The 27,971-nt window shown below is 49.6% G+C and overlaps 1 protein-coding gene across 2 annotated transcripts; it reads left to right on the top strand.

Moving 5' to 3' along the window:
• Positions 1-737: 737 nt before the first annotated feature.
• On the top strand, positions 738-26,106 carry TRIM29 (tripartite motif containing 29). 2 transcript variants are annotated; one of them, XM_054592235.1, is made up of 9 exons: positions 738-1,553; positions 10,123-10,218; positions 10,968-11,201; positions 12,357-12,555; positions 15,137-15,238; positions 17,671-17,763; positions 20,121-20,216; positions 23,141-23,217; positions 26,044-26,106. In XM_054592235.1, the coding sequence occupies exons 1-9, from the start codon at positions 738-740 to the stop codon at positions 26,104-26,106; spliced, it is 1,776 nt and encodes a 591-aa protein (XP_054448210.1). The 2 variants fall into 2 exon arrangements, with proteins under 2 accessions (XP_054448210.1, XP_054448211.1); XM_054592236.1 differs by lacking the exon at positions 738-1,553 and adding an exon at positions 9,964-9,984.
• Positions 26,107-27,971: the final 1,865 nt, after the last annotated feature.

Raw genomic sequence — 27,971 nt, 5'->3', positions numbered from 1 at the left:
GCCAGTTGACTTAGGTGAGTGAGTTACCTTCTTAGAGCTTCAGTTTTCTCATCTATTAAATAGCAAACATTGAACAAGTTATGTACCTAGGACAGTGCCTGGAAGTTGACAGGTTGGGTTAAATAATTAGTAGCCACTTCATTCCAAATCCTAAAACCCATATCAAACTAAACCCATCATTCCTGTTAAGATGAGAAGCAACTCCATTGTTTCAGGGCAGGGAATCTCCCCTCTGGAATCCAGACCCACAAATTACAAGGCTATTTGGCTTGTATGACCCAATTAATAGTCCTCTGTCCCATTGGCCTCTTCAGACACCTCACCTTTTACCCCAGGGGGCCCTCAGCTTAGCAAAGCCTGCCCACCTGTGAGAACAGAGGCTCCCAACTTTCCTGAGGAGAAAAAAGGTGCATCAAAAGGAAGCAGCCCAGCTGGTTGCTGAGCTGTGGAAAATAATTAAACTGGGGGAGAAAAAAAAAACACTTCTTTTAAAAATCAGGTTAGGTATGAATGTACAGGGTGTGGCCCCTGTATAATTAGTCTGTCTGAGGGTAAGGCGCCCTTGTGTCAGGTTTGCACCTCCTTTCTCCTCCTCCTCCTCCACCTCCTCCCTGTTCCCTATAGGTGTGTCTCCTGGCTCTTTGGCTGCCTGTCCCACTTCCCACTCAGAGGCCCACCGGAGAGGTCACCACCCTGCAGCCCCAGTGATCCTGAAACAGACCAGCCAAGGGCTTGCTATGGAAGCTGCAGATGCCTCGCAGAGTGATGGGGCCAGCCCGGGGGCCAGTCCGGAAACCAGGGAAGCCCGCAGTCTCCCAGGCCCTACCAGCAGCCTGGAGAATGGGGCCAAGGCTGATGGTAAAGATGCCAAGACCACCAATGGGCATGGTGGGGAGACAGCTGAGGGTAAGAGCCTAGGCAGCCCCCTCAAACTAGGTGAGGGAAAGAACTCCCTGTTTTTGGGGAACGAGTGGCGAAGGCCCATCATTCAGTTTGTGGAGTCCGTGGATGACAAGGGCTCCAACTACTTCAGCATGGACTCTGGGGAAGGCAAGAGATCCCTCTATGCTGGGCTTCAGCTGGGGGTTTCCAAGAAGCCGCCGGTCACCTTTGCTGAGAAGGGGGAGCTGCGCAAGTCCCTCTTCTCGGAGACTCGGAAGCCCGCCTCACCCATTGCAGAGCCTAGTGAAGTCGGGAGGAACAGCTACCCCCGGGCGGACCCGGGCATCCTCCTGCACTCCAAGCTGGGCTCCGAGGAGGTCCTCTGTGACTCCTGCATTGGCAACAAGCAGAAGGCTGTTAAATCCTGCCTGGTATGCCAGGCCTCCTTCTGTGAGCTGCACCTCAAACCCCACCTGGAGGGCGCTGCCTTCCGTGATCACCAGCTACTCGAGCCCATTCGTGACTTTGAGGCCCGCAAGTGCCCCCTGCATGGCAAGACCATGGAGCTCTTCTGCCAGACGGACCAGACCTGCATCTGCTACCTCTGTATGTTCCAGGAGCACAAGAATCACAGCACCGTGACGGTTGAAGAGGCCAAGGCCGAGAAAGAGGTAACTTACCAGGCTCCTCCCTCAATGGCCCTCCAGGTCTTCCCTCTCTCACCAGTGTCTCTCCATCTGATGTCCTCCACTGAGGATTTCTACGATTGGGGGTTTAGTATACTGTCTCTGGCTCTTTTTTGCCCCTGTACGTCCCCAAGCTTGAGGTCAAAGACAGTTCTCCAATACTCCAAGGCCTTAAGAGATAGGGAATTTTCCTAGAGGAGTAAACACAGGCTCAGAGAAGTCTGGGGGCTTGGCGAAGATCATAAGATAAGTTCAAGTCAGATCAGAAGATCAGTAATCCAGGGCTCTGCGCCTGGCTGGTGTCTTCCTTCCCTCCCTCCCTCCCACCCTCCCTCCCTCCCTCCCTCCCTTCCTTCCTTCCTTCCTTCCTTCCTTCCTTCCTTCCTTTCTTTCTTTTCTTTCTTTCTTTCTTTCTTTCTTTCTTTCTTTCTTTCTTTCTTTCTTTCTTTCTTTCTTTCTTTCTTTCTTTCTTTCTTTCTTTCTTTCTTTCTTTCTTTCCTTCCTTTCTTCCTTCCTTCCTTCCTTCCTTCCTTCCTTCCTTCCTTCCTTCCTTCCTTCCTTTCTTCCTTCCTTCCTTCCTTCCTTCCTTCCTTCCTTCCTTCCTTCCTTCCTTCCTTCCTTTCTTTCTTTCTTTCTTTCTTTCTTTCTTTCTTTTCTTTCTTTCTTGGGAGAGAGACTTCTTAAATTCTCTTTGAGCAGGACTGGCCCCTGGGGAATGGGTCATGGGTGAGAAGAAAGAAATTTTGACCTTTAAATGTCCTTTTTTCTCTGGCTTTAGAGTTTGCATTTGCAGGACAGTGACTTGGTGCTCTATCTGTTCCCCCCAGCCAGTCTCTTGGCTCCCTCAGTGGCCTCCCTGTGTACATTTTGTGTGTGGTTGCATGAAGAATGTGCCTCTATCTGTAGGTGGAAACTATTAGTAAGGGTTGGTGTTTACATGTGGACGGGGTACGTACGTGTGTGTGTGTGTGTGTTTATATGCATATGGGGGTTTATGTGCATATGTAGATGTTTGCATTCATTTGTATATGTGATATGTAAGTGTGTTTGCATGGGTTACATATCTGTAGTTATGTCTGTACTTCTATGCAGAGGGGTAGAGGATGTGAAAGCTATGAATTTGGTAAACCTGGAAAAGGTGTTTTGGTTTAAAAGCTTATCTTTGGCAACTGCCCTTTGCCCCACAGAGGTTGGACATGCTCTTTCCAGAAGCAACACAGCTTCTGCCATGGGCAGCCTCCCACTTGGGTGAACCTACTGGTGGTGAATGCAGGGGGCTGACTTTCCTCAAGAGCTTATTCACCACTCAGGATGGGGCAGCAACGGAGCCCTCCATGCCTCACCTTCGCAAACCAGGAGCTTGTGGATTACCCTCATCCTGCACCCCTTGCCTGCACCTCTGGGCAAGAGAGAAAAACTGGAGATGGGGAATTACTCAAAGATGCTTTTTAGAAGCCTCATTTGGCCCAGGAAGAAGGTATTCCCAGCAACCCATACTTTCCCACCCCAGCCTGGCTTCCAGCCTCCTACTGGAAGAGAGATGGGGCAGGGGTTATGGAATCCATCCTTCAGGAGTTTACTTGGGGAGTCAAAACATATCAAAGGGAAATCATCTTCATCCACTGAAACCAATAACCTGACTGAGTTTAACAGACCTGACTGAGTTTAACAGCCCTGACTGAGTTCTTTTCCTGGTTTTTGCCACTAATCAGCTGTGGACAACTCCCTTTCATTATCTCAGTTTTGGTTTTCATATACATGAAACCAAGGGTTTGGACTAGATTGGTGGTTTTCAAATTACCCTCATGGAGTCCTGGGAGTCATGGAAATATCTTTGAAGCCTCAGGGATGAGGAAAAGGGAAGGTTTGTGACAAGAAGCCAGGTCTCCAGCTTCCCACATTTTCTACAACAGCACACACTCTTATTTATGTGTCTTAAATATAAGGTTTGCCCCCAAATTTTATCTGAAACAAGGGTATCACCACTTAAGAAAAGCCCAAGTGCCACAGAGGACAGAAGGATGGTGGGTAGCTTTCTCTGGAGGCCCCAGGAGCTTGGAGTTTATGTTCTGGCACTGGAGCCTGTGTAACACTCAAAGATGCAGTCCTGGCCCTTGAGGACTCACGATGCAGATCAACAGGTAGAGCTCAGACACAGAAAAAGTTGGAACATATTCCCTTTTACACAGTAGCTTTAGGTAAACATCAAATCACAGAGGACAGAATGCCAGGCAGAATGGAATATTAGCAATCTCATCCATCTCCTTTTCACCCTGCAGATAGGAAATAAGCCAGAGAAAGGAAAGGATCTGTCCAAGCTTGTAGAGTTTGAGCAAGAATGTCCCTAAGTTCTTCTAGTATTTGAGAAAAGCATTGAAAGGATAGTATTCAGACTATGTGTGCTTTACAGGAGTTTTCAGGGAAAAGCATCTGATCCACTGAAGTGACTTTAGTGGTGGGAACTTCATGCAGTGTGTGTGTGCCATCAGCATAGGTGTAGACAGGAAGGAGTGGTGCTAACCATCCAGGAGACTGAGATGGAGAAGAGCAATTTGTCTAGGCCTGGCTCTACTGGAATGTCAGAAATGGGGGACATTGGCACAGAGAGGAGTTACATCAACTCCGGCATCTTTTGAAGGCCTTCCCTTCAGACCCAAACATCAGTTCCCAAACAGCTTTTTACAAGGAGCTCTGTGCAGAACCTGTTATACAGGCTGGCTGGTGAAAACCCAGGTGAGATCATCTCAGACCTATCATGGTTAGCTATATGAAGCTGTAGATGACACCAGGCTATGGTTGTTCATCTCCTGGGCCTCAGCTTTACCTATAGAGCCTGAGCAGAGGCAGTGTTGGGGCAAGGTCACTTGGTATGGCAATATGACAATTCTTTCTCTGGTGCACCCAAGATTAGAATATTTTCATTTCCACCATAAAGGGGTCCTGCAGATACCATCTTGTCCACTACCTCTGCCTCTTGACATTTCCCAGGCTAGATGAGGCTGATAAAATTATCATGTACATGTGCATCCCTTCCTGTGTCTGTCCCAAGTCCCTCCTGCTGCATTCAGTTAGGATGGATTCCTCCTGGTGAATGGCTGCCTGCTCTCGGGCAGCCTGCCTGGCTTCTGCACCCACCAGTGTCCCTTCTCTGTTTTGGGTCCAGGCTGGGCTCTAGGTTGGCAACATGGCAAGCCATGTGTGGAGGAGCACTCAGCCCAGCATCACTCTAGAGGCATGAGTGCCCTGCTCTTCACTGAGGCTCAGACTTAGCACCTGGGCCACACTTCCAACTCCATAATTTGGCTCATTTTGTTACTCTGACCATGCCCCATAGTTTTGCTTCTCACCTCATTGCTTTATTCTTCCATGAAGGCTGAGCTACCAGGCTACTGGGCATGGGCAGTCACTGATCCTGCAGCCTTAAAGGCTGTGCTGGTGTGGGTAAGAAAGCTCTTTGGACAGATGACAGTGACAGGTTTAGGGAGAAAAGCCAGCCTAAAGGCCTGGGGTGTGATGGAGGAGCTGGGGGTCACAGGAGATTTTGGAGGAGAACTCTTGCTCTGGGACAGGGTAGGTAAGAAAAGAAGGTAGGTTTATTGCTAAGAGTGCTGAAGGGGAAACAACAAAATACAAGAAGTTTAGAGGCAGGAGGCAGAGGCGGAAAGTGACAAACAAGTAGGCAAGAGGCACACCAGTTTTTAGCTATCTTTGTCTATGTGTTGGGAACTGGCCTTGGCATTCACATGGTTGCTGCTGACAACAGTCCCACCAGGTGGGAGTTACTGCACTGATTTTATAGATGAAGAAATAGGCTCAAAGATGTCAAAAACTTACCTGAAGTTATGGTACTGGGGACTGGCAGTGCTGAGGCTCAAACTATTAGTGTGCCTGCAGCCTAGGCTGTCTCCTCTCCACCATTTTAAACTTTGTTTTTGTAGGACTGGCAGGCTGTCCTTGGAGGCATTGAGCCCAGTGGCCTCTGACCTGCATTGTCTGATGCATTGTTAAGACACAGATTCCTGGGCCTTAACCCAGAAGATTCTGAAACAGGGGACCAGAGTCTGGGATCTTTCTTTTTAAGACTCCCATGGGGATTCCTAATATGTTGTCAGGCTAAGAATCAGGGATCTAGTTCAATTTCACCAGTAGGAAACCAAGGCCCAGGGAAGTGGGTGACTTCCTCAAGGGCTCAGCTTGTCTACAGATGACTTGTGTGATGTTCTTCCCACCCTATCTTGCCCCTTTCCTATTCTAACACCTGAGGAAGCAGAGCAAAGGATAAACCCCAATTAAGTAGACTAATAATGGGCCAGTTGACATCTGAGTGGAAATGGGGAAATCTATCTAGAATTTCAGATTCTTATCCAGATAATTACCATTTGTTTGAGAATACAAATTTGACAATTAACTGGCTCATTTGGCAAATTTCACAGCTAATGGCCCATGTTGTTAATTTGGCCAGAGGAAGATCATGGCCTGATCTCCAATCTCCCTCCCCCGAGGGCAGTGCAAATACACGTGTCCAGGAAAATATTCACGTGTGTCTGCACCTGAAGGCCCCATCCAAGCTGAGACACCACCAGCTGCTGTGCCACTTTCTACTCTGAAGGAAACCTCTGATTTCAAGGCTGAGTGGCCCACACAGGGCCTGTCCCAGGCACCAGGTCACCAGACAAGTGTGGAAGAGGGAACAAAGGAGACATTTAGGGACAGGCCTGAGCAGGGTCAAAAGAATGAAATGAGAAGTAGGAAAAAAATCAGGAGAGAGGGGTAGGTAGGGAGCTGTGCGAAGCTGAGGCTTCACCAGACATCAGGGACTTTAATCACCTACCAAGGGAGTTAGGAGAGAGGGAGAGAGAGCGCTGGGGTCTTAAGCAGCAATGAGGAGGGTGTGAGAAGGAAAGGGGGAACAACAAGAGAAAGACATGGACCCACCTATGAAGTGGGAAAGACTGGGTGAGCTGAAGTAGCAGTAGTGAAGGGAAGGATGCTGTCCTGGAAGGTAGAGAGAACAACCTGGAGGTTAAGAGGCCACATGATAGAATCTGAGTGTTGTTGGCCTCACCACTTTCCAGCTTTAAGAGCTCAGGCAAACTGTGCTGTCTTCCTAGGTCTTGGTTTCTTCATCTTTAAAATGGGGATAACACCACTCACCTTCACAGTGGGTTTTGCAGATTAAAGGAGAAATGCCTGGCACATAGTAGGTGCTCAGTAATACAAGTGATATCCTTTCATCCCTAGAGTTACAGGAGAACCCAATATCTTTGGAGCCTTCCTTATTACATTATTTTCTATATCCTTCCCTTTCCAGCAGGGGTATTGACGAGAGGTAAACAGATGCTGGAGAGATCTCCAGGGGACTCACCCCAAACCCTCCTCATCCCAGGCATGAGAAAGGACTGCTCTAGTGGCAGAGTTTCAAGTCTAAGGTCCCTTCCAAGATCTCACTCTGTTCTGCAATTCTGGTCCTGCAAGGTGTGCTGTGGGAGCCAGGCCTCCTCCCAGCCTGTGTCCAACATTCTTAGTGTCCCAAAGAAATAAGACTACTCTCTGTACACTAGCTGATTCTTCCACCCACTGCTGTAGACAGTGTGTCTCCACTTTTGACTGCCCTCACATGGTTCCAGACCAGCCACTTCTCCCTCCTCCCTTGGTCATTGGCAGACACCTCTTCACACCTCAGCTAGCTTTACAGTCCTCCCTCCCTCTTACATAGAATGGGCTTGCAGTGGCTGACTCCCTCTGCCCTTGGCCTAGACTTTTCTATTTTTCTAAACCTCATTGGATTCCCCTTCATCTGTGCTCAGTTACCTTCTTCCCTCCTTTTGGCCAGTGAATCCATGCTTGTCTGGCTATGAGCTTTCCTCACTGGCAGGCCTTGATGCAGCCACATTCCTCTCTCCCTAACCCCATGGTTCCCAGAAGGTCCCACTGAGCACTTTTGTTCACTCCAGACACTTGACTCTTCTGGTCCTCAAATTTTCTGGTCAAATCTCCCACTTACAGGTGGTTAGTCCACCCTTACCTCCTTTTTTCTACCTCCATTCTGGTCTCCCCAGTACCCTCCAAACTTCAGCTATCCATGATGAAAGCCTCTACTTTGCACCTTTGGTCTAAGTCTCAACCTCCTGGCCTTTCTATGCACAATTTGCTCTGTATCTTGACAGTATACACATTACACCTGGACCCCAATGCAGAGACACATGCTGTGCTTATCACTAAACACCAAGATTCCACCTGATCATACTTGCCCACTCCCCTCACTTACATGTGCCCTGCTGGCTTGCCTGCCACACTGCACTTAACCCTCTGGTGCATGGAAAGTGCCACAACAGTGACAATGGGATTACTAATCAGTTCTTTTTCCATGCCAGGCACCTTCAGAGAGCTTCACTCCCTGATCCTAGTTCATCCCACAGCCTCCTTGGGAGGCAGTCCTCTTCCTACCTCCATGAAAGATGGAGAGACCGAGGCACTGAGAAGTTAGGTACTTTGCAAAGACCACCTGTCTGGAGGTGATGGTAACTAGATTTAAGCCTTTGGCTTCCCAGTCCTGTGCTCTGGGTGGGCTCCTTCCTGGGTTCCCAATGCTCATTTTGTGGTAAGGCTGCCCTACCCCCGAACCCCCACCAGGCCTGAGGTAGGAGTGTTATGAGCTTTTATTCTCTGCTTTCTTGCCTATCAAATCTTGTTTAGGGGATGGTGAAGTGAGGGTGGGAAACTTAAGTGCCAGCTCCTCCATTCCTGAGCCAGTGGAAGGGAGGCTTCCAGCTGTCCCATCAACCTTAGGTCAGTGCAGGAGTTCTCTAGGGATGGAAAATTGCCTGGGGAAGACCTGTTGTCCAACCTTTTGGTCCCTTCCTCACAGCTATGATCTGCTCGTCAGGCCCAGACTTCTTGGGGCTTTCCAAGATCCTGGCTTTGCCAACCTCTGTATTCTAGATCCTTGAGCTCTACATCTTCAGACAGTGTGAGGGTTGAGTCTCTGCTGTCCACAGTGGGTTCTTACTTCCTTTGCTCTCTACTTCCCCGTCACTGAGGAGATGGCTGTTGGCAGTTGGCTTCTCCTCAGCCTTTTCCCAGAGAGCTGGCCAAATCCCCATATGTGCCTTCTTTTATTCCCTCCCCTTGACAACCCTTTTCTATCTCTGGTGAGGCATTTTCCATGTCGTGGGATTTTCAGCTCATTACTGAAAGGGCAGCTGCTTTCTGAGAAGAACCTATAGTCTCCTAGCTGTAAAGCCCGGGAGTGTGTGTTGGGCTGGGAGGTGAAATCAGGAACTTTCTGTTGCAGAGCTCTGCAGTGCCTGCCCCAGGTCTTTTCTACCTTCTCTGCTAGTATCCCAGCTCTCTGGGCACATTCTCCAAACAATCCAAAATAGCTCTCTCTGCTGTCAGTTCCCTTCCCTGGGTGTTTGCAGCAGGTTCTCCATCAGCAACTCCTTTGGTGATGTGGAAAGTTCAGGAGGTGTGACATATGGGGAAATCTGTGCCCAGCTGCTCAGGACTCCTTGCTGATGGAGCTCATATTCCTAGTTGTTTGTGGCTTCCTCATCTTGACTATTCTTGTATATTACTCAAAGAGATGGCTGGAGAAAGGGGTGGCCTCTGCATTTAAACCCCACTGTAGCAAGGAGAACTGGTGCACTCCAAGGCTTTCTCAATGACTTGGTTTTTCTGCCTGTCAGGTGGAGATCACCCACCTGTCTTCCAAGCTGGAAGGTGCTTTCAAAGCATTAATGGGGAGCCCAGCAGGAAAAAGAGGAGCCTCTTGGCTTGCCTAAATTGAATTGGCCTTAGCCTCATGCCTCCCCTTTTGTCTCTATTGTAGCTGCTTTTCAGAGTAAGTTATTTTTAAATAGAAGGGAAGTATGGATATAAGAACTCATGCCCCAGTATATTCCTGATAAGTCCTCTTTGCAACCCTCCTTAGACTCCAACAGTCCCCTGAGCAAGGATTCCCTAGAACCTCTCCTGGTCCTTTCTGCATCTACCCACCACTACTTCACTCACTAAATAATGTTCCCTGCCCTAAATAAAGTTTCTGTCTTGTCCAAACTGCAGATTGCATTCCTTTTCCCATAAACAGGTTTATAGCTGTGCCTGCCCAGACAGAGTCCCCACCAGCAACAAACCTGGTTCCAGCTTGCAACATAGGCCTTACATCATGCCATAGAAATGTTACACACTGTTTCTGCCACAGGACACTCCCTGGGTTGGGCTGGGCTGGGCCCCCTTCTTCCCCTTGGCAGGGGCTTGAAAGAGGCAGGAGCTTTCTTCCTTCATACCAATAGCCCCAGGTCCACTGAAAGGAATTAGCCCCTTTAAAGATATGTCTGGGATGTCCAACCCCAGAGGTCTGAGTTTACAGTGTTTTGTATCCTTGGCAACTGGCATGGTGCCTGGTCTATCTGAAGTCCTAATGAGGGTTTGCTGAATGAAGGGCTGGATGGATGAGTGAGCTCTGTCAAGCTTACTCCCCTGGTAGGCCCCCTCCCTGATTCTTACACCTCTTTCCCCTGACTTTTCCTTCAACCCTGTCCCTTCCCTGCAGACAGAACTGTCACTGCAAAAGGAGCAGCTACAGCTCAAGATCATCGAGATTGAGGATGAAGCTGAGAAGTGGCAGAAGGAGAAGGACCGTATCAAGGTAAGCAGCCCCCAGGCCTCTCCCTTGCTGTACTCTTATCCCACCTGTCCTCCTGGGAGGAGGCAGACCTCCTGTTTAAGAGAGGCCCACATTTACATATGGATTTTCCCACTTGCTTTAACATTCCTACCAATTTCCCTTCTAAGTCTGGGTCAGGCATCCAGGTAGAATCTTGTCTATCACCTAACACTCATTTTACATTATACCAGGAAATAATGGCCCAAAAAACTGTCTTCAAATGTCCCCATTGTCTGCTCTGTCCACTAGACTATCCAGACACCAGATGCTTGCCATTTTTTCTTTACTTCTGCCAGTATGGCTAGAGGTATGTCTGCCATGGTTCAAGTAATTGCAAACCACAATATGAAATTATTGACTCATGGCCCTGACTGCATAAACATCCATCAGTTCACTTTCTGAATGAGGTTTGGTCCTGGTTGAGGTTTCAATGAGCATATCCTGACTCATGCAGGCACTTTTAGGTCCACAACATTTCCTAAGGGTGGAGTAATAGTAGGGAAGGAGCCCCAGGTGGATTAGGAAAGGTGGGCTATAAAAAACCTGGCCATCTCTATCAAAAAATGGCATCTCTCAATGATGCCTCGAATAAGAATTTCAGTCAAACAGGCTTGCTGGGTGGGACAATCTGACTGTGTTGGGAACCTAAAGGTACATAGGGAGTAATTTAAAAACCATGAAGAGGCTTTTAAATTACTGAAACTCTCTTGATCCTCTCACTCTGGATCTAGAGTTTCACCACCAATGAGAAGGCCATCTTGGAACAGAACTTTCGGGACCTGGTGCGGGACCTGGAGAAGCAAAAAGAGGAAGTGAGGGCTGCACTGGAGCTGAGGGAACAGGATGCTGTGGACCAAGTGAAGGTGATTGTGGATGCTCTAGACGAAAGGGTCAAGGTGCTGCATGAAGACAAGCAGACCAGGGAGCAACTGCATAACATCAGCGACTCAGTGCTGTTTCTCCAGGTAACAAGCAACCCTTTCATCATTCAGTCCCTCAGTCCTCTCATCCACTTTCTCAGACCCTCATTTATCCTCTATCCATACTCTCATTCATCAATCATTCACCCATCCAAGATCCACTCCATCTATCCATTTAATTTTTCTATCCAAGCCATTTCCCTACCTAAGCCAAAGATGATACACAAAAATCATCTCGTACCAAATTCAAATGATATTCACCAACAGTGCACTATGCACAGTAGAAAAAGTTCTGTGATTGATTAATGATGCCTTCTTTGGCTATGGGATAGTGGCAGGTAAGTGTTGCTTACTTGTTATCTTTGATCTTGTCTCTTTATCTATTCATCCATCCACCCTTCTATCTGCTAGTGTGTTTTGGGTACTACCACATGTGTAGTACTCTTATTAGGTGGTATGAGGAATAGAGAAGTATAAGACATGGTTTTTTTCCCCCAAGAAGCTGCATCTAGCTGGGAAGATAAGACATGTACAATTAGAGAACCGTATGTAAGAGTGTATAATTAAATGATAAAATGTGATTCAGGAGATAAGTGCCTGTGGAAACTCTGAGAAGGACAAGCAGGCTTGAATAATCTACGACAGCTTTGTGGAAGAGGTAGAATTTGAATTGGCTCTTGAAGGCCCATTATGATTTGAGAAGAATAGAGATTCTCTGGGAAGGGGTAGGGGAAGGGAGAGGTGCAAAAGTGTTGGGGCAGGATTGAATGTGACATGTAAAGGTGGAGACACCAATGTGACCAACTCACAATGCTCTAACAATTCTTGGAATTTCCTTATCATTTGCACTCCCACAGTCTTCACAGCTCATGTTACTCTCCTAAACCCTATGAGGAAGGCATGATGTATCCAGTGTTGGAGGTAGGAACCATGGAGCCATATATCTGACTGCTAATGATAACAGAAATGTTATCATCTAGTGTATTTTAGTCAAACTCTTTCATTTTACAGAAGGAGAAGCCAGTGTCCCCAGAGAAGAGAAATGGGACTAGTAAATAGCAGAGCTGGATCTAGAACCCAGCGCCTCTGAATCCCAGTGCTGAGTCCTCCATCTGGACTGTGGCAGTCTCCTACAGAGAAGGATCCCCCAAAACTTCTAAAGACCCCAGAGATTAATGGCTTCTCTCCTTTTTTTGGTAGGAATTTGGTGCATTGATGAGCAATTACTCCCTTCCGCCTCCCCTGCCCACCTATCATGTTCTGCTGGAGGGGGAGGGCCTAGGGCAGTCACTTGGCAACTTCAAGGATGACCTGCTCAATGTGTGCATGCGTCACATTGAGAAGATGTGCAAAGCAGACCTAAGTCGTAACTTCATTGAAAGGAACCACATGGAGAACGGTAGGTCCCTCTTGTGGGCAGACCCCAAGGCTGTGGGCATTTTTCTCCTATATCAATCTTTGCTGCCTTGTACAGATTGGCATCCACCAACTGACCCCTCATTGCTCCTAGCCACCTGTTGCACCTAAGGTGTTGGTACTAAGATTCAGGGATTGTAGCCCCTGATTGAACTTGCTGCCAAAGTTAGGTAGCCATTACAAGGGGCTTCCAGGGCAGGAAGCATCTGGGCACCAGCTGCCCATATGTCTCTGCTCGGTGGTCGTCCATAAAACTTAGGGACTGGTCTCATTCAGATCCATATCTGATTGTCAGGCCCTATCCAGAAGCTGTGTGTATGCTGCCACTTGTAAGGGCCAGACTCCAAACTGGTAGCTTTGCAGACTCTAGTAAGTGTGACATAGAACTGTGCTTTGATGGAGAACTTTCATGACTGTGCTGAGTGGTGTTGAGCCCAGAGGCTGGGTTCGGCCTGGGGCCAGGCTGGCAACAGTGGAACACAGCATGTCTCAGTGACTCACCAGCTCTCCTGAAGTCAGCTTCTTTTCTGAGTCATGCTGTACCCCACAGAAGGCAACTGAATAATCTCACAGAAAGCCTCTGAACCTGAGAACTACCTTGTTAAGTCTTTTCCACCAGTCCCAGCCCAGTCCTTTTAGCGCCTGAATCCTGGACGCTTTTCCCAAAGCCCCACCCAGTGCCTAAGTCAGCACAGGCCTTGAGGACACAGCTTCATTAATGAATTCTGGCCCCAGAACACCAAAGAAAGTGACCCCGTCTTTGGTCCCAAGATGAAGCATATGATTTCTTGGAGATGAGAAGGGGATAATAGTGTGCAGAAGTGCCAGGGTTTATTTAGCAAAGCACCTGTATATTTTGGAGATGGTGACATCACACAGTGTCCCTGTGAAACTGGGGGACATTAAGTCACACCTGAGGACTGATAAACCATTGAAGCAAGACAAACTCTTGGCTTTAAGTGTAACTCAGGTCCTGAAATCCTCCTTCTAGTGGTGATGGCAATGGTGACAGCTGGCAGAGATTGAGTGCACCTGTATGCTGGTTTTGTGAAATCTCCTTACTCACAGAGTCATCTTTTCCCAGTGGGTTGTATTGAATTTTACAGATAAGAAGGCTGAGGCTCAGAGAAGTAGCTTTTCAAAGAACACACATCTAAACAGGGGCAGCAGTTGTGTTTCACACTCTGCTATTCAATGTCCCATGTCTTCTCATCTGAGAAGCTGCTAGTGCTGGTGACCATGCAGAGGGTTAGAGAGTGTGATGATCACGGTCCCTGGGGTACAAACATGGTGGAAAAACCTTTCAGCTGAGGTATGGCCACATCTGTGAGGATGGCCCTCACTGGGTACATGTGGCCTGTGAGTCTTGCAGGGGTCCTGCCTTCCATCCACCCACTGTGCCATTTCTAGGTCATGATTGCATTGGTCATGGCCTCTGTCCAGGGTGGCCCTGTGCCCTTTGCAAGGTGTGTTGGGAGGTGGCTTCCAGGAACAGGGATGGTGCTTCTGATGTCAGCAGCCCTGCACCTGTGCCTGAGACCCTGGGCCTCCATGTTGATTTTTGTTGCTGCTACATGGTTGGGAATGTGTTTGGCTAAAGGAAGCAGGGGGTGGGTGGCCCATGAGTCAGACCTTGGAGTGACCATCCTTTCTTCCTGAGACCTGCCCATCCACCAGACCAGGGTATCATTCTACTATCAAAGGCCTTGGGGCTAAGGGACACTAGGCTACCTTCATCTTGAGTTTGGGAAAGGGAAGGAAGGGGCTAGGACAACACCTAGGAAGACATTTGTTTGTCATGGAGTGCCTACTGTGTGCCAGAGCCTGCTAGGTACAGGTGATAGAGATGAATAATGAGGGTTTGAGCCATTCATTTCCTTCTCTTGCCCAGAGTAGAGGGAGAGTGAAGGGCAGTGGGAAAACAGGGGGAATTGTGAGAGAAAGAAATGGGGCAGAGGGCAGCTAGGGAAGGCAAACATTGAGATATAAATTAATTTTGGTTTGTGAGTCTGATGGTTGGGGTGGAGGTGGGTGGAGGAGTCAGTGCCCACTCTGAGAAGCTCATTCCTCTCTGCATACCTCTGCACAATCCCTGACCATGGAGACCAGTGCCAGGGCATCACTCCACCCTCTTGAGGTGCCAGTGGTGGCTGGGACAAAGCTAGGAAGTGGGGCAGGGCTCAAACCCCAACTCTGCCCTGAGCCTCAATTTCCTTATCTGCCACATGGCAATAGATCTTCCTAACAGTCCAGGGGCTGATGCATACATTAAATAAGAAGTGGATATTAGTATCACCTTGTGAATTGCAAAGTTCTAGGCACATAGTCTTACAAGGTCTGCCCAGGGGTGGGTGAATGGCTCATTGCAATCCCTTGTTCTTACAGGAGCTCAAGACCAGAGGGGATGCTGGGCAGAATGTTACTTTCTCTGAGGTTGGGGTGCCTTGCCTTTCCTTGGGGCAGAGAGGGCTATGGGCTGACTCAGCCAATCTTAGGGATGACCCCAGTGGGTCAGCTTTTCCTCCCCACAGCCCCTCTGCTGACCGGACCTTCCTCTTTCCCAGGGAGTGACCACCGCTACATGAACAATTACACTAACAGCTACTCAAACGAGTGGAATGTGCCAGACACCATGAAGAGATACTCCATGTACCTCACACCAAAAGGTAAGGGAGAGTCCTGTCACACTGGGAAAAGACTCAGCCAGATTCCCTATGGGTAAAGTGACTGTCCTCAGTCTGCCTGGGGCTGTCATAGCATGTACCTATTGTTCCAACATAATCATTAATAGGGCCTCCTCTTGCTCTAAGAAGCATCCTCGCTTATGTTCATGCTTATTATCTGGCACTCTGCTCCTCAGAGGCTCCCTTCCCCTGTGACACAGGCAGTCCCCACCCTCCCCTTACCTATAGCCCACACCCTTCCTTCTATTTCCTTCCAGAAGGTCTCCTGGCTGCTAGTCTCACCCACTCCCATCTGCCAGACCAAGCTGTGTTTTGCTTCTGCTTAGGTTTTTGTAGTGCTGAAGAAGTATGGTTCCCCCAGAATCATTCTGGTTCTCAAGGGCAGAGAGACTGATGGCTGTTCTCAATTCCTCATCATTCCCTCCCTATGTGGGGTGATATACCATGCATCCTGGCCTTCTCAGCCCTCCTCCAGGCCCTGGGGAGTCCTGTCCTGCAATGGTAACAACCTGGGTGTGGGTATAGACCAGTGCCTGCCTGTCTTTGCCCTGTGGTAACCTGTTACATTCTTTGGCACCAACAGCAAACCACAACAATGCCCATTATATAAGGTGGGTATGCCAGGCCTACCAGCCTCAGATCGGGGGAGGGTGTGCAGGCATGTGTTGGGGAGGGGAGTTTGGAGAAGAGAAAGGTATGAGGAAAAACCAGACAGGACACATGGAAAAGGCACAAGGGATTGGGAGAGGGGACCCTCAAACCCTCAGCACCAATTCACACACCTTAGCCACACATACATTGGGAGGGACTTAGAGGTTTGGTAGAGATGAGCTCAATGGAGAGGAACCTCTGCTGCCCCACCCAGTTTGAAAACAATACATGAACTTCTGGTGGAGACCTGGCTAGACAGCTGGCAGAAGAGTCCCCCACCCTTACATTCCTTGTGTGGGATGACCAGTCCTGCCCCCTGCCCATCTCAGGGTGCAGCCCTTTGGACTTATTATGTGAGACCTACACTAAGAAACCACTGTAGCATCCCTCGCCTAGGCTGTCTCTTTTCTAGCTCTCCCATTCCAGAGAACCAGACCCTGATATGGCATTAAGCCCCCAAAGTTGTCCCTGCTTTGCTCCCCTATTCTGTAGAAGATTGGGGAGAGTGCAGGCTCCACTGCAGGCTGTGAGGAGAGATGCAGAAAAAAGCATGGGCTCATCACGATGTCACCCTGAGAGCCTTGGACTGGTCACTGCCTTCTCAGTGTTCCTGTCTGAGAAGAGAGGAGGTTGGACTTGCATGCTAGGAGAGCTTCCAGCTCTCTCAGTGGGAGTAAGGCTTTGACATCTGTAGGTGGAAGAAACAGGTTCATCCAGTGTCCCTGCCCCTACCTTGGGGACAGGAGAGAGGAGAACATTTGCCTTCTGGGAGCTCCCAGGCTCAGGGTTGAAGCAAGGGAAGGGCCAAAGAGAGTCAGCAAAATCAGGAAACAAGGCCATCAAAGGGCTACCAGCTTGAGTCTAGGAGATATGAGGCAGTGGGATTGGGCAGTAAGGCTTCCCAGGAGGAATTGGTCTCCAGGATCCTAGAAAGAGGGGAGAATGCTCAGTAAAGAGGGCATGGCTATGATGGCAGAAAACACTGGGATGGGAGGAATGAGGAACTGCAGGTGCAAAGGTTTAGAGAAAGGACCAACAGCTGCTGGGCCATGTGGGCTGGAACTGGGGTGGGGGGCAGGCTGGTTAGGTGGGAGGGGAGGAGTCAATAGAAGGATTCTGACACACATGGAAAGTGTATTTTCTTGGTCTGTAAAGTGGGGGTATGTATCCCACTCTGTGATCCTTTCAAGGTTGATGTAAGAGCAGAAATTTGGGGATGGTGGTAAGCACCTCTGCGGTATAAGGCTCCTGTCCCTGGGGGGAAGCACCTGAGTCATGTTCCTGGGCAGCAGCTCATCAAGCCCCTCATTTGGCCAAGGGCCCAATGCCTTATAATTTCCATGGCCCTCCTTCCTCATGGGAACCCCATTTCCCAGCCTCTGGGATTTCAGTCACAGGGGGACTGGCTCAGGAGGAGAATGTTTGCTTTTCTGGCCTCTGGTGATCCTCAGTGCTCCCAAGGAGAGTAACCATGTGTATCAGTCTGTCCAAAACTGTGGGTTGTGCCTGGTGCTCTTGGCATAATTATCAGTAACACCCATTCATTCTCAAAGTTGTCCCAATTTGGATGGTAAATTAAGTGACTACTTTGTTCAAGACCCAAAGGAGCTGTCATAGTGGTGGAATCTAAGTCCTGGGACAGGTACTGGGAGCCATTTAAAGGCAAGGAGACCTGCCTAACTATCCTTCAAGTCAGAGGCCACAAGCTCCCTACTGAGCCAGGTCCACCTTTCTGTGAGGACAGCCCCTTCTTTTCTTCACAGCTGGGGGCAGAACATCATACCAGCCAGTGTCCCCGAGTCGCCTCTCCAAGGAGATCAACCAGAAGAACTTCAATAATCTCTATGGCACCAAAGGTAGGGAGGTGGCTCAGCTCGAGGGTGGGCAGGACTTTTGTGGGCAGGAGGGGAGAGTTGGGCCATGGGAAAAGGGGCTAGACTCCCCAATGTGAAGTGAATGTGGATATCTGGGTTGGGGTTGTGAGCTCAGAGGTGGGTGGGGAGGGGTAGCTTAAAGAATGTGTGTGTGCATGCATGACATTGTTAGGCTGGAGGAAAGACAGCTGGGCACTGCATCATCACTGAAAATCCCTGAGTCTATGTGTTCTTCTCCTTGAAGGATGAGTCAGGGGAACTGGAACCTAGGATTGTGTGGAGACCTCCGTCAACAAGTATCAGGGCATGAGAAAACTTTACTGATTTGTGTACTTCTGCATTGTAAAGTTGTCCAGTGGTTAAGACAAACTAGTGTAGCTATAGATGGAAAGGATGACATGATATGGAATAAGCCCATCCCTGGAAATTGAGGAGGTGTTGTTGGTATGGGAAGTGAGAGAGCAACATGTCCTTAAGATCTAGAGAGATTAAATGAGAGTGGAGACCTGGCTTCCTTAGGGAGAGCGGCCATGTACATGCCCCGCCCCCTGCCCAGGGTACTAAAGACAGGACCATGTCTTTACCAGCTTGAGTCTATTTTCTGCTTAGGTTTTTGTAGTGCTGAAGAAGTATGGTTCCCCCAGAATCATTCTGGTTCTCAAGGGCAGAGAGACTGATGGCTGTTCTCAATTCCTCATCATTCCTTCCCTATGTTGAGGAATTGCCCATCCCTCAATTTCCAAGGATGGGCAATTCCTCATCATTCCCTCCTGGGAGGCCTTTGTTCTATCCTGGGGGTTCCTTGGTGCTTTCCAGTCAGTGCAGAGAGTGAGGGGAATGAACCAGCTCCACCAGAAGTGCCCTCCTTGGACATAGAACCAGAAGGACTGAAGAGGCAAAGAAGGGAGTGCTGGGGGTATTCTTCAGTGAGGAAAAATTCCTGGAGATCTGGAGGATCAGGGGCACACATGGACAGGGCAATGCCCAGGCCTCTATGTCCATGATTGGATTCACATTGTATCATCACATGCATGGCAGACTGTGATCTCTCTCAGGGCAGGAGCTGGGTCTGTCCTATTCACTGCTGCAACCCCAGGGTCCAGAAGAAAGGGCTCAGGAAACGTTTGTTGAAAGAGAGTAAACTAATAGAAAAGTGAATGAAAAGGCAAGGCATATGGCCCCCTAGAGCATTGGGTGGATATGCTAGCTAGAGTCCATGCTGCAGAGGCTTCCTGAGGACCCTGTGGGAGAGGCTTCTCACTGGAGCAGGTGGACAGCCACACCATCCCTAACCGCTGAGCCCAAATGTCAGACCCAGCTCATGCTGCAACTATGGGAGAGGATTTCCAGGACTGGGGAATCTGCATGAAGTGAGCTTAATAAAATGGCCCCAGGCCTCCTGGAAGGGAAGGGCCAGAGAAGGGTGCATCATCCACAGGAACCCTGAAGCTCCCCACTGAAATGCCCTATTGGTGACCACACCATCCAGCACATCCTCCTCACTGCCTCTGTCCTCTACACCTCATGGACATGCTTGCAAATGGATGTTTGCCAGTCCATTCCACTTGGTAAACAGAATTCCAGGACTTGTATCAGCTACCTCTGTTCCCAAGTTTTAGCATGTGTTTGTATTTATTTGTTTGCGCATTCCTTTATCTGTCAATCATACAATAAACACCTTATGGGAACCAGGCTCTGTGCTAGGCATGGGCATGATGCTAAACAAGACCCTTTGCCCCATGGTGCCAACTGAGGGAGACAGATAATTAAATATGCAACTACAACCCAGGGGGCAAGAGTGTGGGTGAGGTAGGACATGGACTGAGGTACATGCAGATTTAGGAAGATGACATGGAAGCTGACACTTGAAGAACCAACAAATGAGTTTGCATGTACAGTGTCCTAGGCAGAGGACCTGGTCTATGCAAAAAGCTCAGGGCTAGTGGGCCTGGTGTATGTAAGGAACGCAGAGCACAGCCTGGGTGGAATGTTGGGCAATGGAAAGGAGGGGAGAGAGGAAACCAGAAAGTGGGCTGTGGTGAGGGGTCAGGGCAGCAGCCCATGAAAGAACTGTAGGTTATGTATTATGGATGTTGAACCTTCATCTGATTACAGTGGGCCATTAGATAGGGGAGGGCAGATGACACTTTATACTTCAGAAGGACAACTCTGATGGCAGGAAGGATTGGCAGGAAGTGTGACTGGGCTTGGCAGTATCCTGGCTTGAGACATGGCAAGGGCTGGAGGGTCCCAGAAATGGCCTATCCTGCCTCTGGCCCCCTTGCCAGACTGCCTTGGTCTGAGGCTCATCCTTTCTTACTCTACCCGCTACCCCCCAGGTAACTACACATCCCGGGTCTGGGAGTACTCCTCCACCATGCAGAGCTCTGACGACCTGCCTATGTCCCAAGGCAGCTCCTCCTTCTCTCTGAAAGGTGAGCTCTGTACCCCATCCCCCTCCCTGCTTTTCCTTCAAGCCCTGAATTTGTGTCTGCTCTCTTACTAGTTCCTCACCTTGAAGGGGCAAAGCCTTGGACTGCGGGGATAGCTATGCCCCAACAGCATTTATTGAACTTGTCTAATCACACACTTTTCCCTAAGGGTGCCCTGTGATAACAGGCTTTAGCATCAGGGAGATGGGGATATACCACACTCTATACAGCCCCCACCCCATACAGCCCCTACTCTAGACATCCCCAGGGTGTCTAGGCTGAAACACCATCTTTCTACTTCAGAAAGCTTATTTAACTTTGTTCACCCATTGACTCCCAGCCACGGTTGACTCTAGAACACTGTGACCATATGGTACCTGTCGAATTTCAAAGAGCAAGGTCTTGCTTCTTTGGGAAAAGTGGGGTTAGGTGATCTTTAAGCCCTCCAGGACCGATTCTGTTCCCTAGGACTCTTTGACAAGGCTGAGTAGTCAATGCCTCCTGTTCCCTGTGGTTGGGTCATTTTGAGAGAAAAGCTTTAGCCAAACCCTAGTTCACAATGGAGCCTAGTGCCCTCACATCTCTTTGGAAATGCCCAAGTGACAGCTTTGGTGCATTGTGGTGGGAGTGGCCCAGTCTGCGTTCTGGCACCTAAGATGTTTGGCCTGGAAGAAAGGATAAACAGGTTGGGTGGGCTCAGGGAGCGGGGGAGAAGGGCTGTGCAGGGCAGGAAAACCCCCAAGCAGCAGCATCTGAAGATGGCTTTATCATCCAGCAGTCCCTTCCCAGCTGGGATCCCAGCCTATGCCCAGGGCAGAGATTCTTGGAATAATAACAAAGTGAAGGAGAAGGGACTATGACTAGAGGGTCCCAGCCTGCAGGAACCCCTGGGAAACTCTAAGATTTCCTTGATCTGTCTGTCTTCTAACAGATCTCTCCCTTCTCTCTGGTCAAATTCAAGCCATAGGCCACCTGGCAGGTGTGATTTGGCACTTTCATGTTGCTCAGTATCTCCCCATGAGCCTGCAGAGCCTCCTCTACAGGTCTTGCCTCAGGAGAACCCCTTCTCTAATACACCACATCCTTCAGGAACAGCCCGGGGACATCTACTGTCACCTTCATGTAGATCCATTCACCAAATCCACTGGGAATGGCCTTGGATGGGGGTTCTGGACAGGGTTGCATGTGTGCAAGGAGAACTCCCACCTGTGAGGACCAACCCCACCCACACCTACTCCAGCAGCCCTGGGGGAGGCAGAGATCATGCTCTGAGTGCTGGGCTAGGGCTGAGCAAAGGCTGTGGAATGGCAGCACCCCAAGGTAAAATGTGACTCTCTCTGATCCCTTCTGAAACCAGCACTGTGCTGCTAACAACTCTCTCTCTCCCAGCAGGCACTGAGAAATTCCCCTATCAGTTCACCACCTTGGGACAGGCCACCACAGAGTTTTCCAAACCATTGGACACCAATGGGCTGTTTAAAAATAATTCTGGTACCTGTTTGTTTCCCTTCCCTCTTTTTCCCCAACAGTGGGGCAGGTAGAACAGCCTTTGGGGCTCTCTGCCACTTCTAGGGTGTCCTGGTTCCCCCTCCCCAGAGCCCTCTGGAAGAATGAAGACTGTTCCACTGCCATCACTGCCTTCTCTCCCCTTTTCTTCTGCCTGTTGCGTAAGGCTGGCCTCCCAAACCCCTCCACCCATCCCTGTCCTCACCTCTCTTATGGCTGGCTGTCATGGGGTTTTCTTTCTGGTATTGGAGCTAGACCTAAATTCCTTCTCTCTCAGCTTCCCACTCAGGATCAGTACAACCCTCTCTTTCCAAAGCTGTCCCATCTCCAGATGCAGGGAGAGACCTGGGCTCTCTGCTTTGTCTCTGCCCCTTTGCCAAGTGCCAACCCAGGGAAGGGCCAGCTGGCTCGCATCCTGGTAGTGCTACGGGTGGTTTCTGGGTCTGACCAGCCTATTGTCTCTAAGAGCAGGCCAGAACAGGAATCTAGGTGGCCCCAGCCAAGGATAGACCCTGAGGATTTCTTAAGCTCCTCTGCATTCAGGTCACAGCCTTTTCTTTTTCTACAGGATAATGGCTATCACTGAGAGTGCTTTTCACAGTTTTGTGGACTACAGCTCCTTACAGATCTCACTGGGGAGGGGTGGGGAGGTAGGCCCAGGGAGCCCCATCCTGTATTAGTGTCTTCGGGATCAGTCCTGGACAGTGCCCAAATGCTCCAGACCCCTTGGGCTTGCAATCTTAACCCTGGACAACAGCCACATGGAAGGTTACTACCCCTCTCTGGGTCCTTCCTGCTTCTGATGCAGGGGAGAGGCAGCAGAACTGGGCAGGAGGAACATCAGGGCGGGTTTTGGAGTCCAGCAAAACCTGGCTTCAAATCCTACTTATTAGCTGTGTAGCTCAGGGCAAACTGCTGAACTCACAGAAAGAGGGTGGAGGCTCAATGAGACACATGCAAAGTCCCAGGGTGGTACTTGGTATAAGTGGGGTCAGTAAACAGGGAACATCATCCATACACACTGGGGAGATGGAATTATTACCTCCTGGTGGAATCCTGGAAGGCTGCACTTATGGAGTGGCTTTCCTGGGCTTTGGGAGGGAGGATCAGGGGTGTGAGTCTTCAGGATGGGTGGGGAAAATCCTGACCTGGATTTGGGCATGACAGTGTTCTGCTGCCTGGCTTAGCCTACCTGGCCTGCTCATCTTCTTTCTGTCTGCCTTGGGACCACCTCTCTTTGGCCAGCCTTCCCAGGATTTCCCATTGTGGGGCCCCAGCTGCTGCACGCCTCTTCAGGGGTGGCTATACTTGGCAAATGGGCTGAATAGAGTCAGATGAACACTTTGGAGATGGCATCTGAACCTTGCGAGCCCTGACTGCCTGCCCATGCTTCCCCTGACCAGAGCCTCTTGTCTCCTCAGGCTATCCCTCCCTCATGAGGAGTCAGAGCCCCAAGGTCCAGCCCCAGACTTGGAAATCTGGCAAGCAGACTTTGCTGGTGAGTTAGGAGTGACCAGGAAACCCTGTGGGCACAGGCATGTCCAGATTGGGTGCTGAACAGGTCTCCCCAGGGACAATGGGTCATCACTTTCCTGAGGATTGTGTGGGAGGGTGGTGATGTGTCTGGATCATGGGATAGTAGGAGGAGGCAGCAGTGGCCTGAATACCTGCATAAAGCTAAGGGTAGTAGAAATCCAGGGATAATAGGCAGGGGGACAGGGAAAACATGTACTTTATGAGCCTCAGTTTTCTAATCTGTAAAATGGGCAGCCCTGTTTTTTTGTTTTTTTGTTTTTTTTTCCCCATTTGGCAAATGGTTGTTGAGTACCTATGCTTTTTAAATGACAGCTTGGTTGCTGCCAGCTCTGGGAGTGTAAAATGCTCAGCCCAGGGGACAGGCATCCTAGAGATGAATTCCATGTCCTTGAGACAGCACAGGGGTGATTGGGGTGATAGTGGGGTAAGATAGAGTCTGAAAAGTTAGGAATAGATATATTTAGATTTTGGTAGCTAATGATGCTGAGCCTGAGTCATTGAAGAGCAGCACAGAGGGAAGCATATCCTGATGTTCAGCTACCTGCTGGCTATGGGGTCCTAAGCAAGTCAAATTCCTCTTTGAGACTCTGTTTCTTTACATTTATAATGTGGTGCGGAGATGAGGTAACTCTTAATACCCTGTAGTCCTGACATGCCTGACCTCTGCCTAAGACCTCGGCAGTCAGGGGCTTTCCTTCACAGGCTGTGCCTCTACTCCCACAAATGCTTCTGTCAAGAAGACCCAGGCTAGACCTTGCTGAAGGAAACCAGCCAGCTGCCCTGGGTGTGGGTGACATCTGCTGAGGGTGAGGGGTGGAGCCCCAGTTCCTCACTGTATTTGTATTTGGAGGTCAGGGCAGGAGGAGGTGATTTGATCAGGGCCAAAGAGGCTGGTTTATTTGGAGAGGCTCTTTAATTTTCTGGCAGTTGGTGCTACATGGTTGAATGTGTAATTTAGAGCTGGGCCCAGGGGCATTGTAGCAGCAGAACTGCAAAAAGCAGATACGGGGAGAAAATCGAAGCCTTCTATTCCTGGTCTCAGTCCTTCACCTCCCTAACACACAGTCTCCTACATCTCAGAGCCTGCGTTTCAGTGGAGAAGGCTCCTCACCACCCTGAGATACCTGGGAAAACAGGGCTCTAATGTCTCTAGCATCCAGCCCTGGGAGAAAAGAGGCAGATAGTAATATGCCAAGAGGGCTTCCTGGGTTCTGGCCCCAGCCTTCTCACCAACTTGCTGTGTGACCTTGTGTGAGTCATTCTTCCTCTGTGCCTCATTTTCCCAACCTGTAACATGAGTCACGTGGCTGGGATGATTTCATAGCTCTTCCAACTCTCTCATGCTATGACTGTGAACCAGGAAGGTACAGAGGTCAATGAAGCAAAGAGAGAGCACACTTTCAAGATGCCACAGGGCTCTGTTTCTACCTACCCACAACACTGGTCTCCTAAAAAGATAGTACTGTTCACTGAGTTGAGGTGCATTTTATTGACCCAGTCTTACTGAAAGAAAGGCTATAGCCATTGCCAGATCTACTCTCTTTTCTTTGTGGTCCAGGTTGACACCTGGGGTTCAGGAGTGCTGGTCCAGGCTGTGCCATTAAGTAGCTGTGTGACTTGACCTGTGTCATTCCTATCCCAGGTCTCCACCTCTTCCTTTGTTTAATAGGTGTTTTCACTTAGGTCTGAGCTAAGGACTAGGCTGCCCTCATTCCGGACAGACATAGGCAAGAGGCTACTAGTAAATATAAGTTTCTATGCTGACAAGGGCAGGGCCTGGAACACTCTTGATATCTCCTGCATCAGGATCAGTGGGGTGTTTGCCAGGCTCAGTCCCTGACCCAGTTCAGGAACTAAGCCACTCCCAGAGACTCTGTAAGGGTCCACAGTGTTTGTATAGACAACGAGCAGCTAGAAGGTACACTTCTCTTTCAGCCTTGAAGGGAGTTTCTGAGGCCTGTGGTGAGTGAGTGAGAAGGCAGGGGAGTGTTGATTTTGTGAAGTTGCTGCAGAATATAAAACACAGAGCTGGCTAGAGAGTTGTTGCTTGCTCTGCCCTAAGAGATACTCCCTGAATGAGAAGCCAAGATGAAAGGTGGAGGAGGGGCTGAGGTAGGAGCCCTTGGTCTGTGTTGGGCTGGGACAGTTGCTTGCCCTCTCTTCACCCCTCTGTCAGGAGAATTATGCAAAGGAAGTAGAAGCAAACACTTGAAATTCTTGAGACTCAAGAAGTGTTTTGGACAAATGGGTGGGAGTGGACACTTGAGCAAGACTGTTGGGCCTGAAGTCCTGGCTCCTCTAGTAACCAGCTGGGTAACCTTGGGCAAATTGTTACCTTCTATGTGCCTTGGTTTGCTCATCTATAAAAGGGGTATGGTAGCATTAACCTATTTAACTGGATGGTTATAGAAATTCCATGAGTCCATCTATACAAACAGTGCTGTGTACTCTTCTGTTAAGTAGAAAGCGCTGTATAAATGGATGCTATAATGGTGCTGGGAGGGCCTTCTTGGGCCATAGAGAAAAAATTTGATGAGGGGCCAAGGTTCAAGCTCAACAATCAACTAGAGGAAATAAACTCTAAATAGGATTTGAAGCTGGAGAGTGTGATTACATTGGGGCTTGATCCTGATCACAGGGTAGATAGAGCTTGCAGGTTAGGCCACAGACCCACAGAATTGTTGGGGTTCAGACCACTGCTGCTTCCTGGTGGAAGTTAGAGGTGGGTGGGTTTGGCTAGTAGGCGCCACTGCCATCTTCTCTCTCTAACTACTCTTGTTCCCTGCAGTCTCATTACCGGCCATTCTACGTCAACAAAGGCAATGGAGTTGGGTCCAACGAGGCCCCATGAGTTCCAGACAGGCAGGAATGAGGCACCACCACCTCCGCACTCCCAGCTGACCCTGCTGCTCTTGCTACTGTTTTCATGTGGGTTGGAAGAAGACCAATCCTGTGCCTGCTCTCCCCCAGCCATCTCAGGGCCATCCTGGCCTCCCCTTATCTTCCCTATTAATCACAGTCCATCCAGGCCACTCTCCTGCTTTGAAACTCCTAATTGTTACCATCTTTGTTGTGTTCAGAAGCCAAGCATCACAGAAGTGGGAGATAAATGGACTTCTCTTCCCTAACCCACTAGCTCTCTCTTCAGTGGGATCACTGGGGCTAGCAATGGGTGCCCACGTAGTACCAGTTTACCTCTTCTGCCCATTCCCTTGCTGTCAGGCCTGTTGGCCATTTCTCTCCATGGACTCTTGCCCCATGATGCATGCAGTAAGTGCCTGGCCAAGACAGCTGCTCATCTCCCATCCACATGGGCCCACATTTTTCTTCCCAGCAGTATGGCCCCTTTAGGAGACTGGTTGTTTGTGCTCTGCTCTGGTCCTACCTACAATGCCCAGGCTGGCAAAATCTGCAGCTTTTGAGCACCACAGAGGGAAGCTTATCACAGTCTTGGAATCATCCTTCCTAGCCTTGGGTCTTACCACATCCACTTTGAGTCCGCAGCCCCTGAGGGTGGGCTTTCCTGGTTGGCAGGATGGTCTTAGCCAAAATAATCTTCTCTTCTACATGCTGAGATTAGAAATTCCCTTGACGTGATACCAGTGAAAATAGCAACTGGCCCAGCTTCCCTGAGGAAAATATCATTTACCTATGGAATTTCATTACTTTTATAATTTTGAATTCTTATGGCCAGAGGAAGTGAGCATGCTGGTGAAAGTATGGCTGGGCTGGTAATTGCTAGTGCTGTTTAACAGTGTGCCTGATATTCTGCCCCACCTCCAACCACTGCCCTATTGGGCTTCCTCTTTCCTCTGACTGCCCTCCGTGCTGCCATGGGGCTCAGAGCCCGCAGAGGAGACCAAACTAGGGGCAGCAAGGTGGGGGCTCTGGGGAGGCTGGGCCAGCTTGCAGGGGTGGGGCAGGGAGGGAGGTGTTTATCTCAGGCTTCCCCTGAATAAACCATTGATCACCTGCTTCTTTTGTGTTGAACAAGTGTTTCCCTCAAAGTCACCAGTGGGACAGGCTGCAGTTCTTCGGAATACACTTTCCAACTCTGATTAGTATGTGATCATTTTCCCTCTTTCCTCCAAAAAATGTGGCTCCTTTGGGTCTCTCTTCAACTTCTCCCACCCCCATCTGAGTCCCTGGGATGCAGTGCAGCAGCCTAGACTTTTCTGAGGCAGGCCTCAGTTAACAATGAACAGAAAGGAAGACAGTGCTGTGGGGTCCTGGGATATGTTGACTACCCTGAGAGCTGAGTGCTTAGAGCCCCTGGCCAGACTCCCCTGGAGCCTTCAGAGGGAACGTGGCCCAGGAGTGACCACTCACAGGCTGGAGTGTAGGCTGAGAGCCTTCTCAGTCCTGGGGAGAAGTCCCTGGCCTAAGGGCTGGTAGGAGAGCCCCGAGGGCAGCACCATACTGGCATTGGGGCATGGAGAAAGGAAATGAGGCCTTCCAGTCTCTGGAAGCCCAGAGAGGCCTGGAAGGGGGAGTCTGGGAAATCTTCCTGGAAGAGACAAGCAAGACAAAAGGAGGTATGATTAAACAGGGAGGAAAAGAAGGTACAAGAAAACCATACCCTTTCCCCTGGTGTGGCCAGGCCCCCCAGGCTCCCTCCATTCTCACATCCTTCCTTTTTGCTCTGCTTTTTACCAGAAGCCAAATAACACCAGGGAGCAGCCCCCCTACCTTGTGAAAGTACCCAAATGACCTCAC

The sequence above is a fragment of the Pteronotus mesoamericanus genome, unplaced genomic scaffold, assembly GCF_021234165.1.
Source record: "Pteronotus mesoamericanus isolate MK-2021 breed Mesoamerican mustached bat unplaced genomic scaffold, CSHL_Meso_final scaffold_36, whole genome shotgun sequence".
NCBI classification, from domain to species: Eukaryota; Metazoa; Chordata; class Mammalia; order Chiroptera; family Mormoopidae; genus Pteronotus; species Pteronotus mesoamericanus.
Note: the sequence above shows the minus strand (reverse complement) of the source record. Positions and strands in the feature narration are given on the sequence as shown.

Excerpts from the sequence above, each read along its gene's own strand:
- TRIM29 (XM_054592235.1), top strand. The coding sequence starts at position 738 with ATGGAAGCTGCAGATGCCTCGCAGAGTGATGGGGCCAGCCCGGGGGCC. Across the intron at positions 10,219-10,967 it reads AGGAGAAGGACCGTATCAAG|AGTTTCACCACCAATGAGAA; the intron begins GTAAGCAGCCCC and ends CTCTGGATCTAG. Across the intron at positions 15,239-17,670 it reads CATGTACCTCACACCAAAAG|CTGGGGGCAGAACATCATAC; the intron begins GTAAGGGAGAGT and ends TTTTCTTCACAG.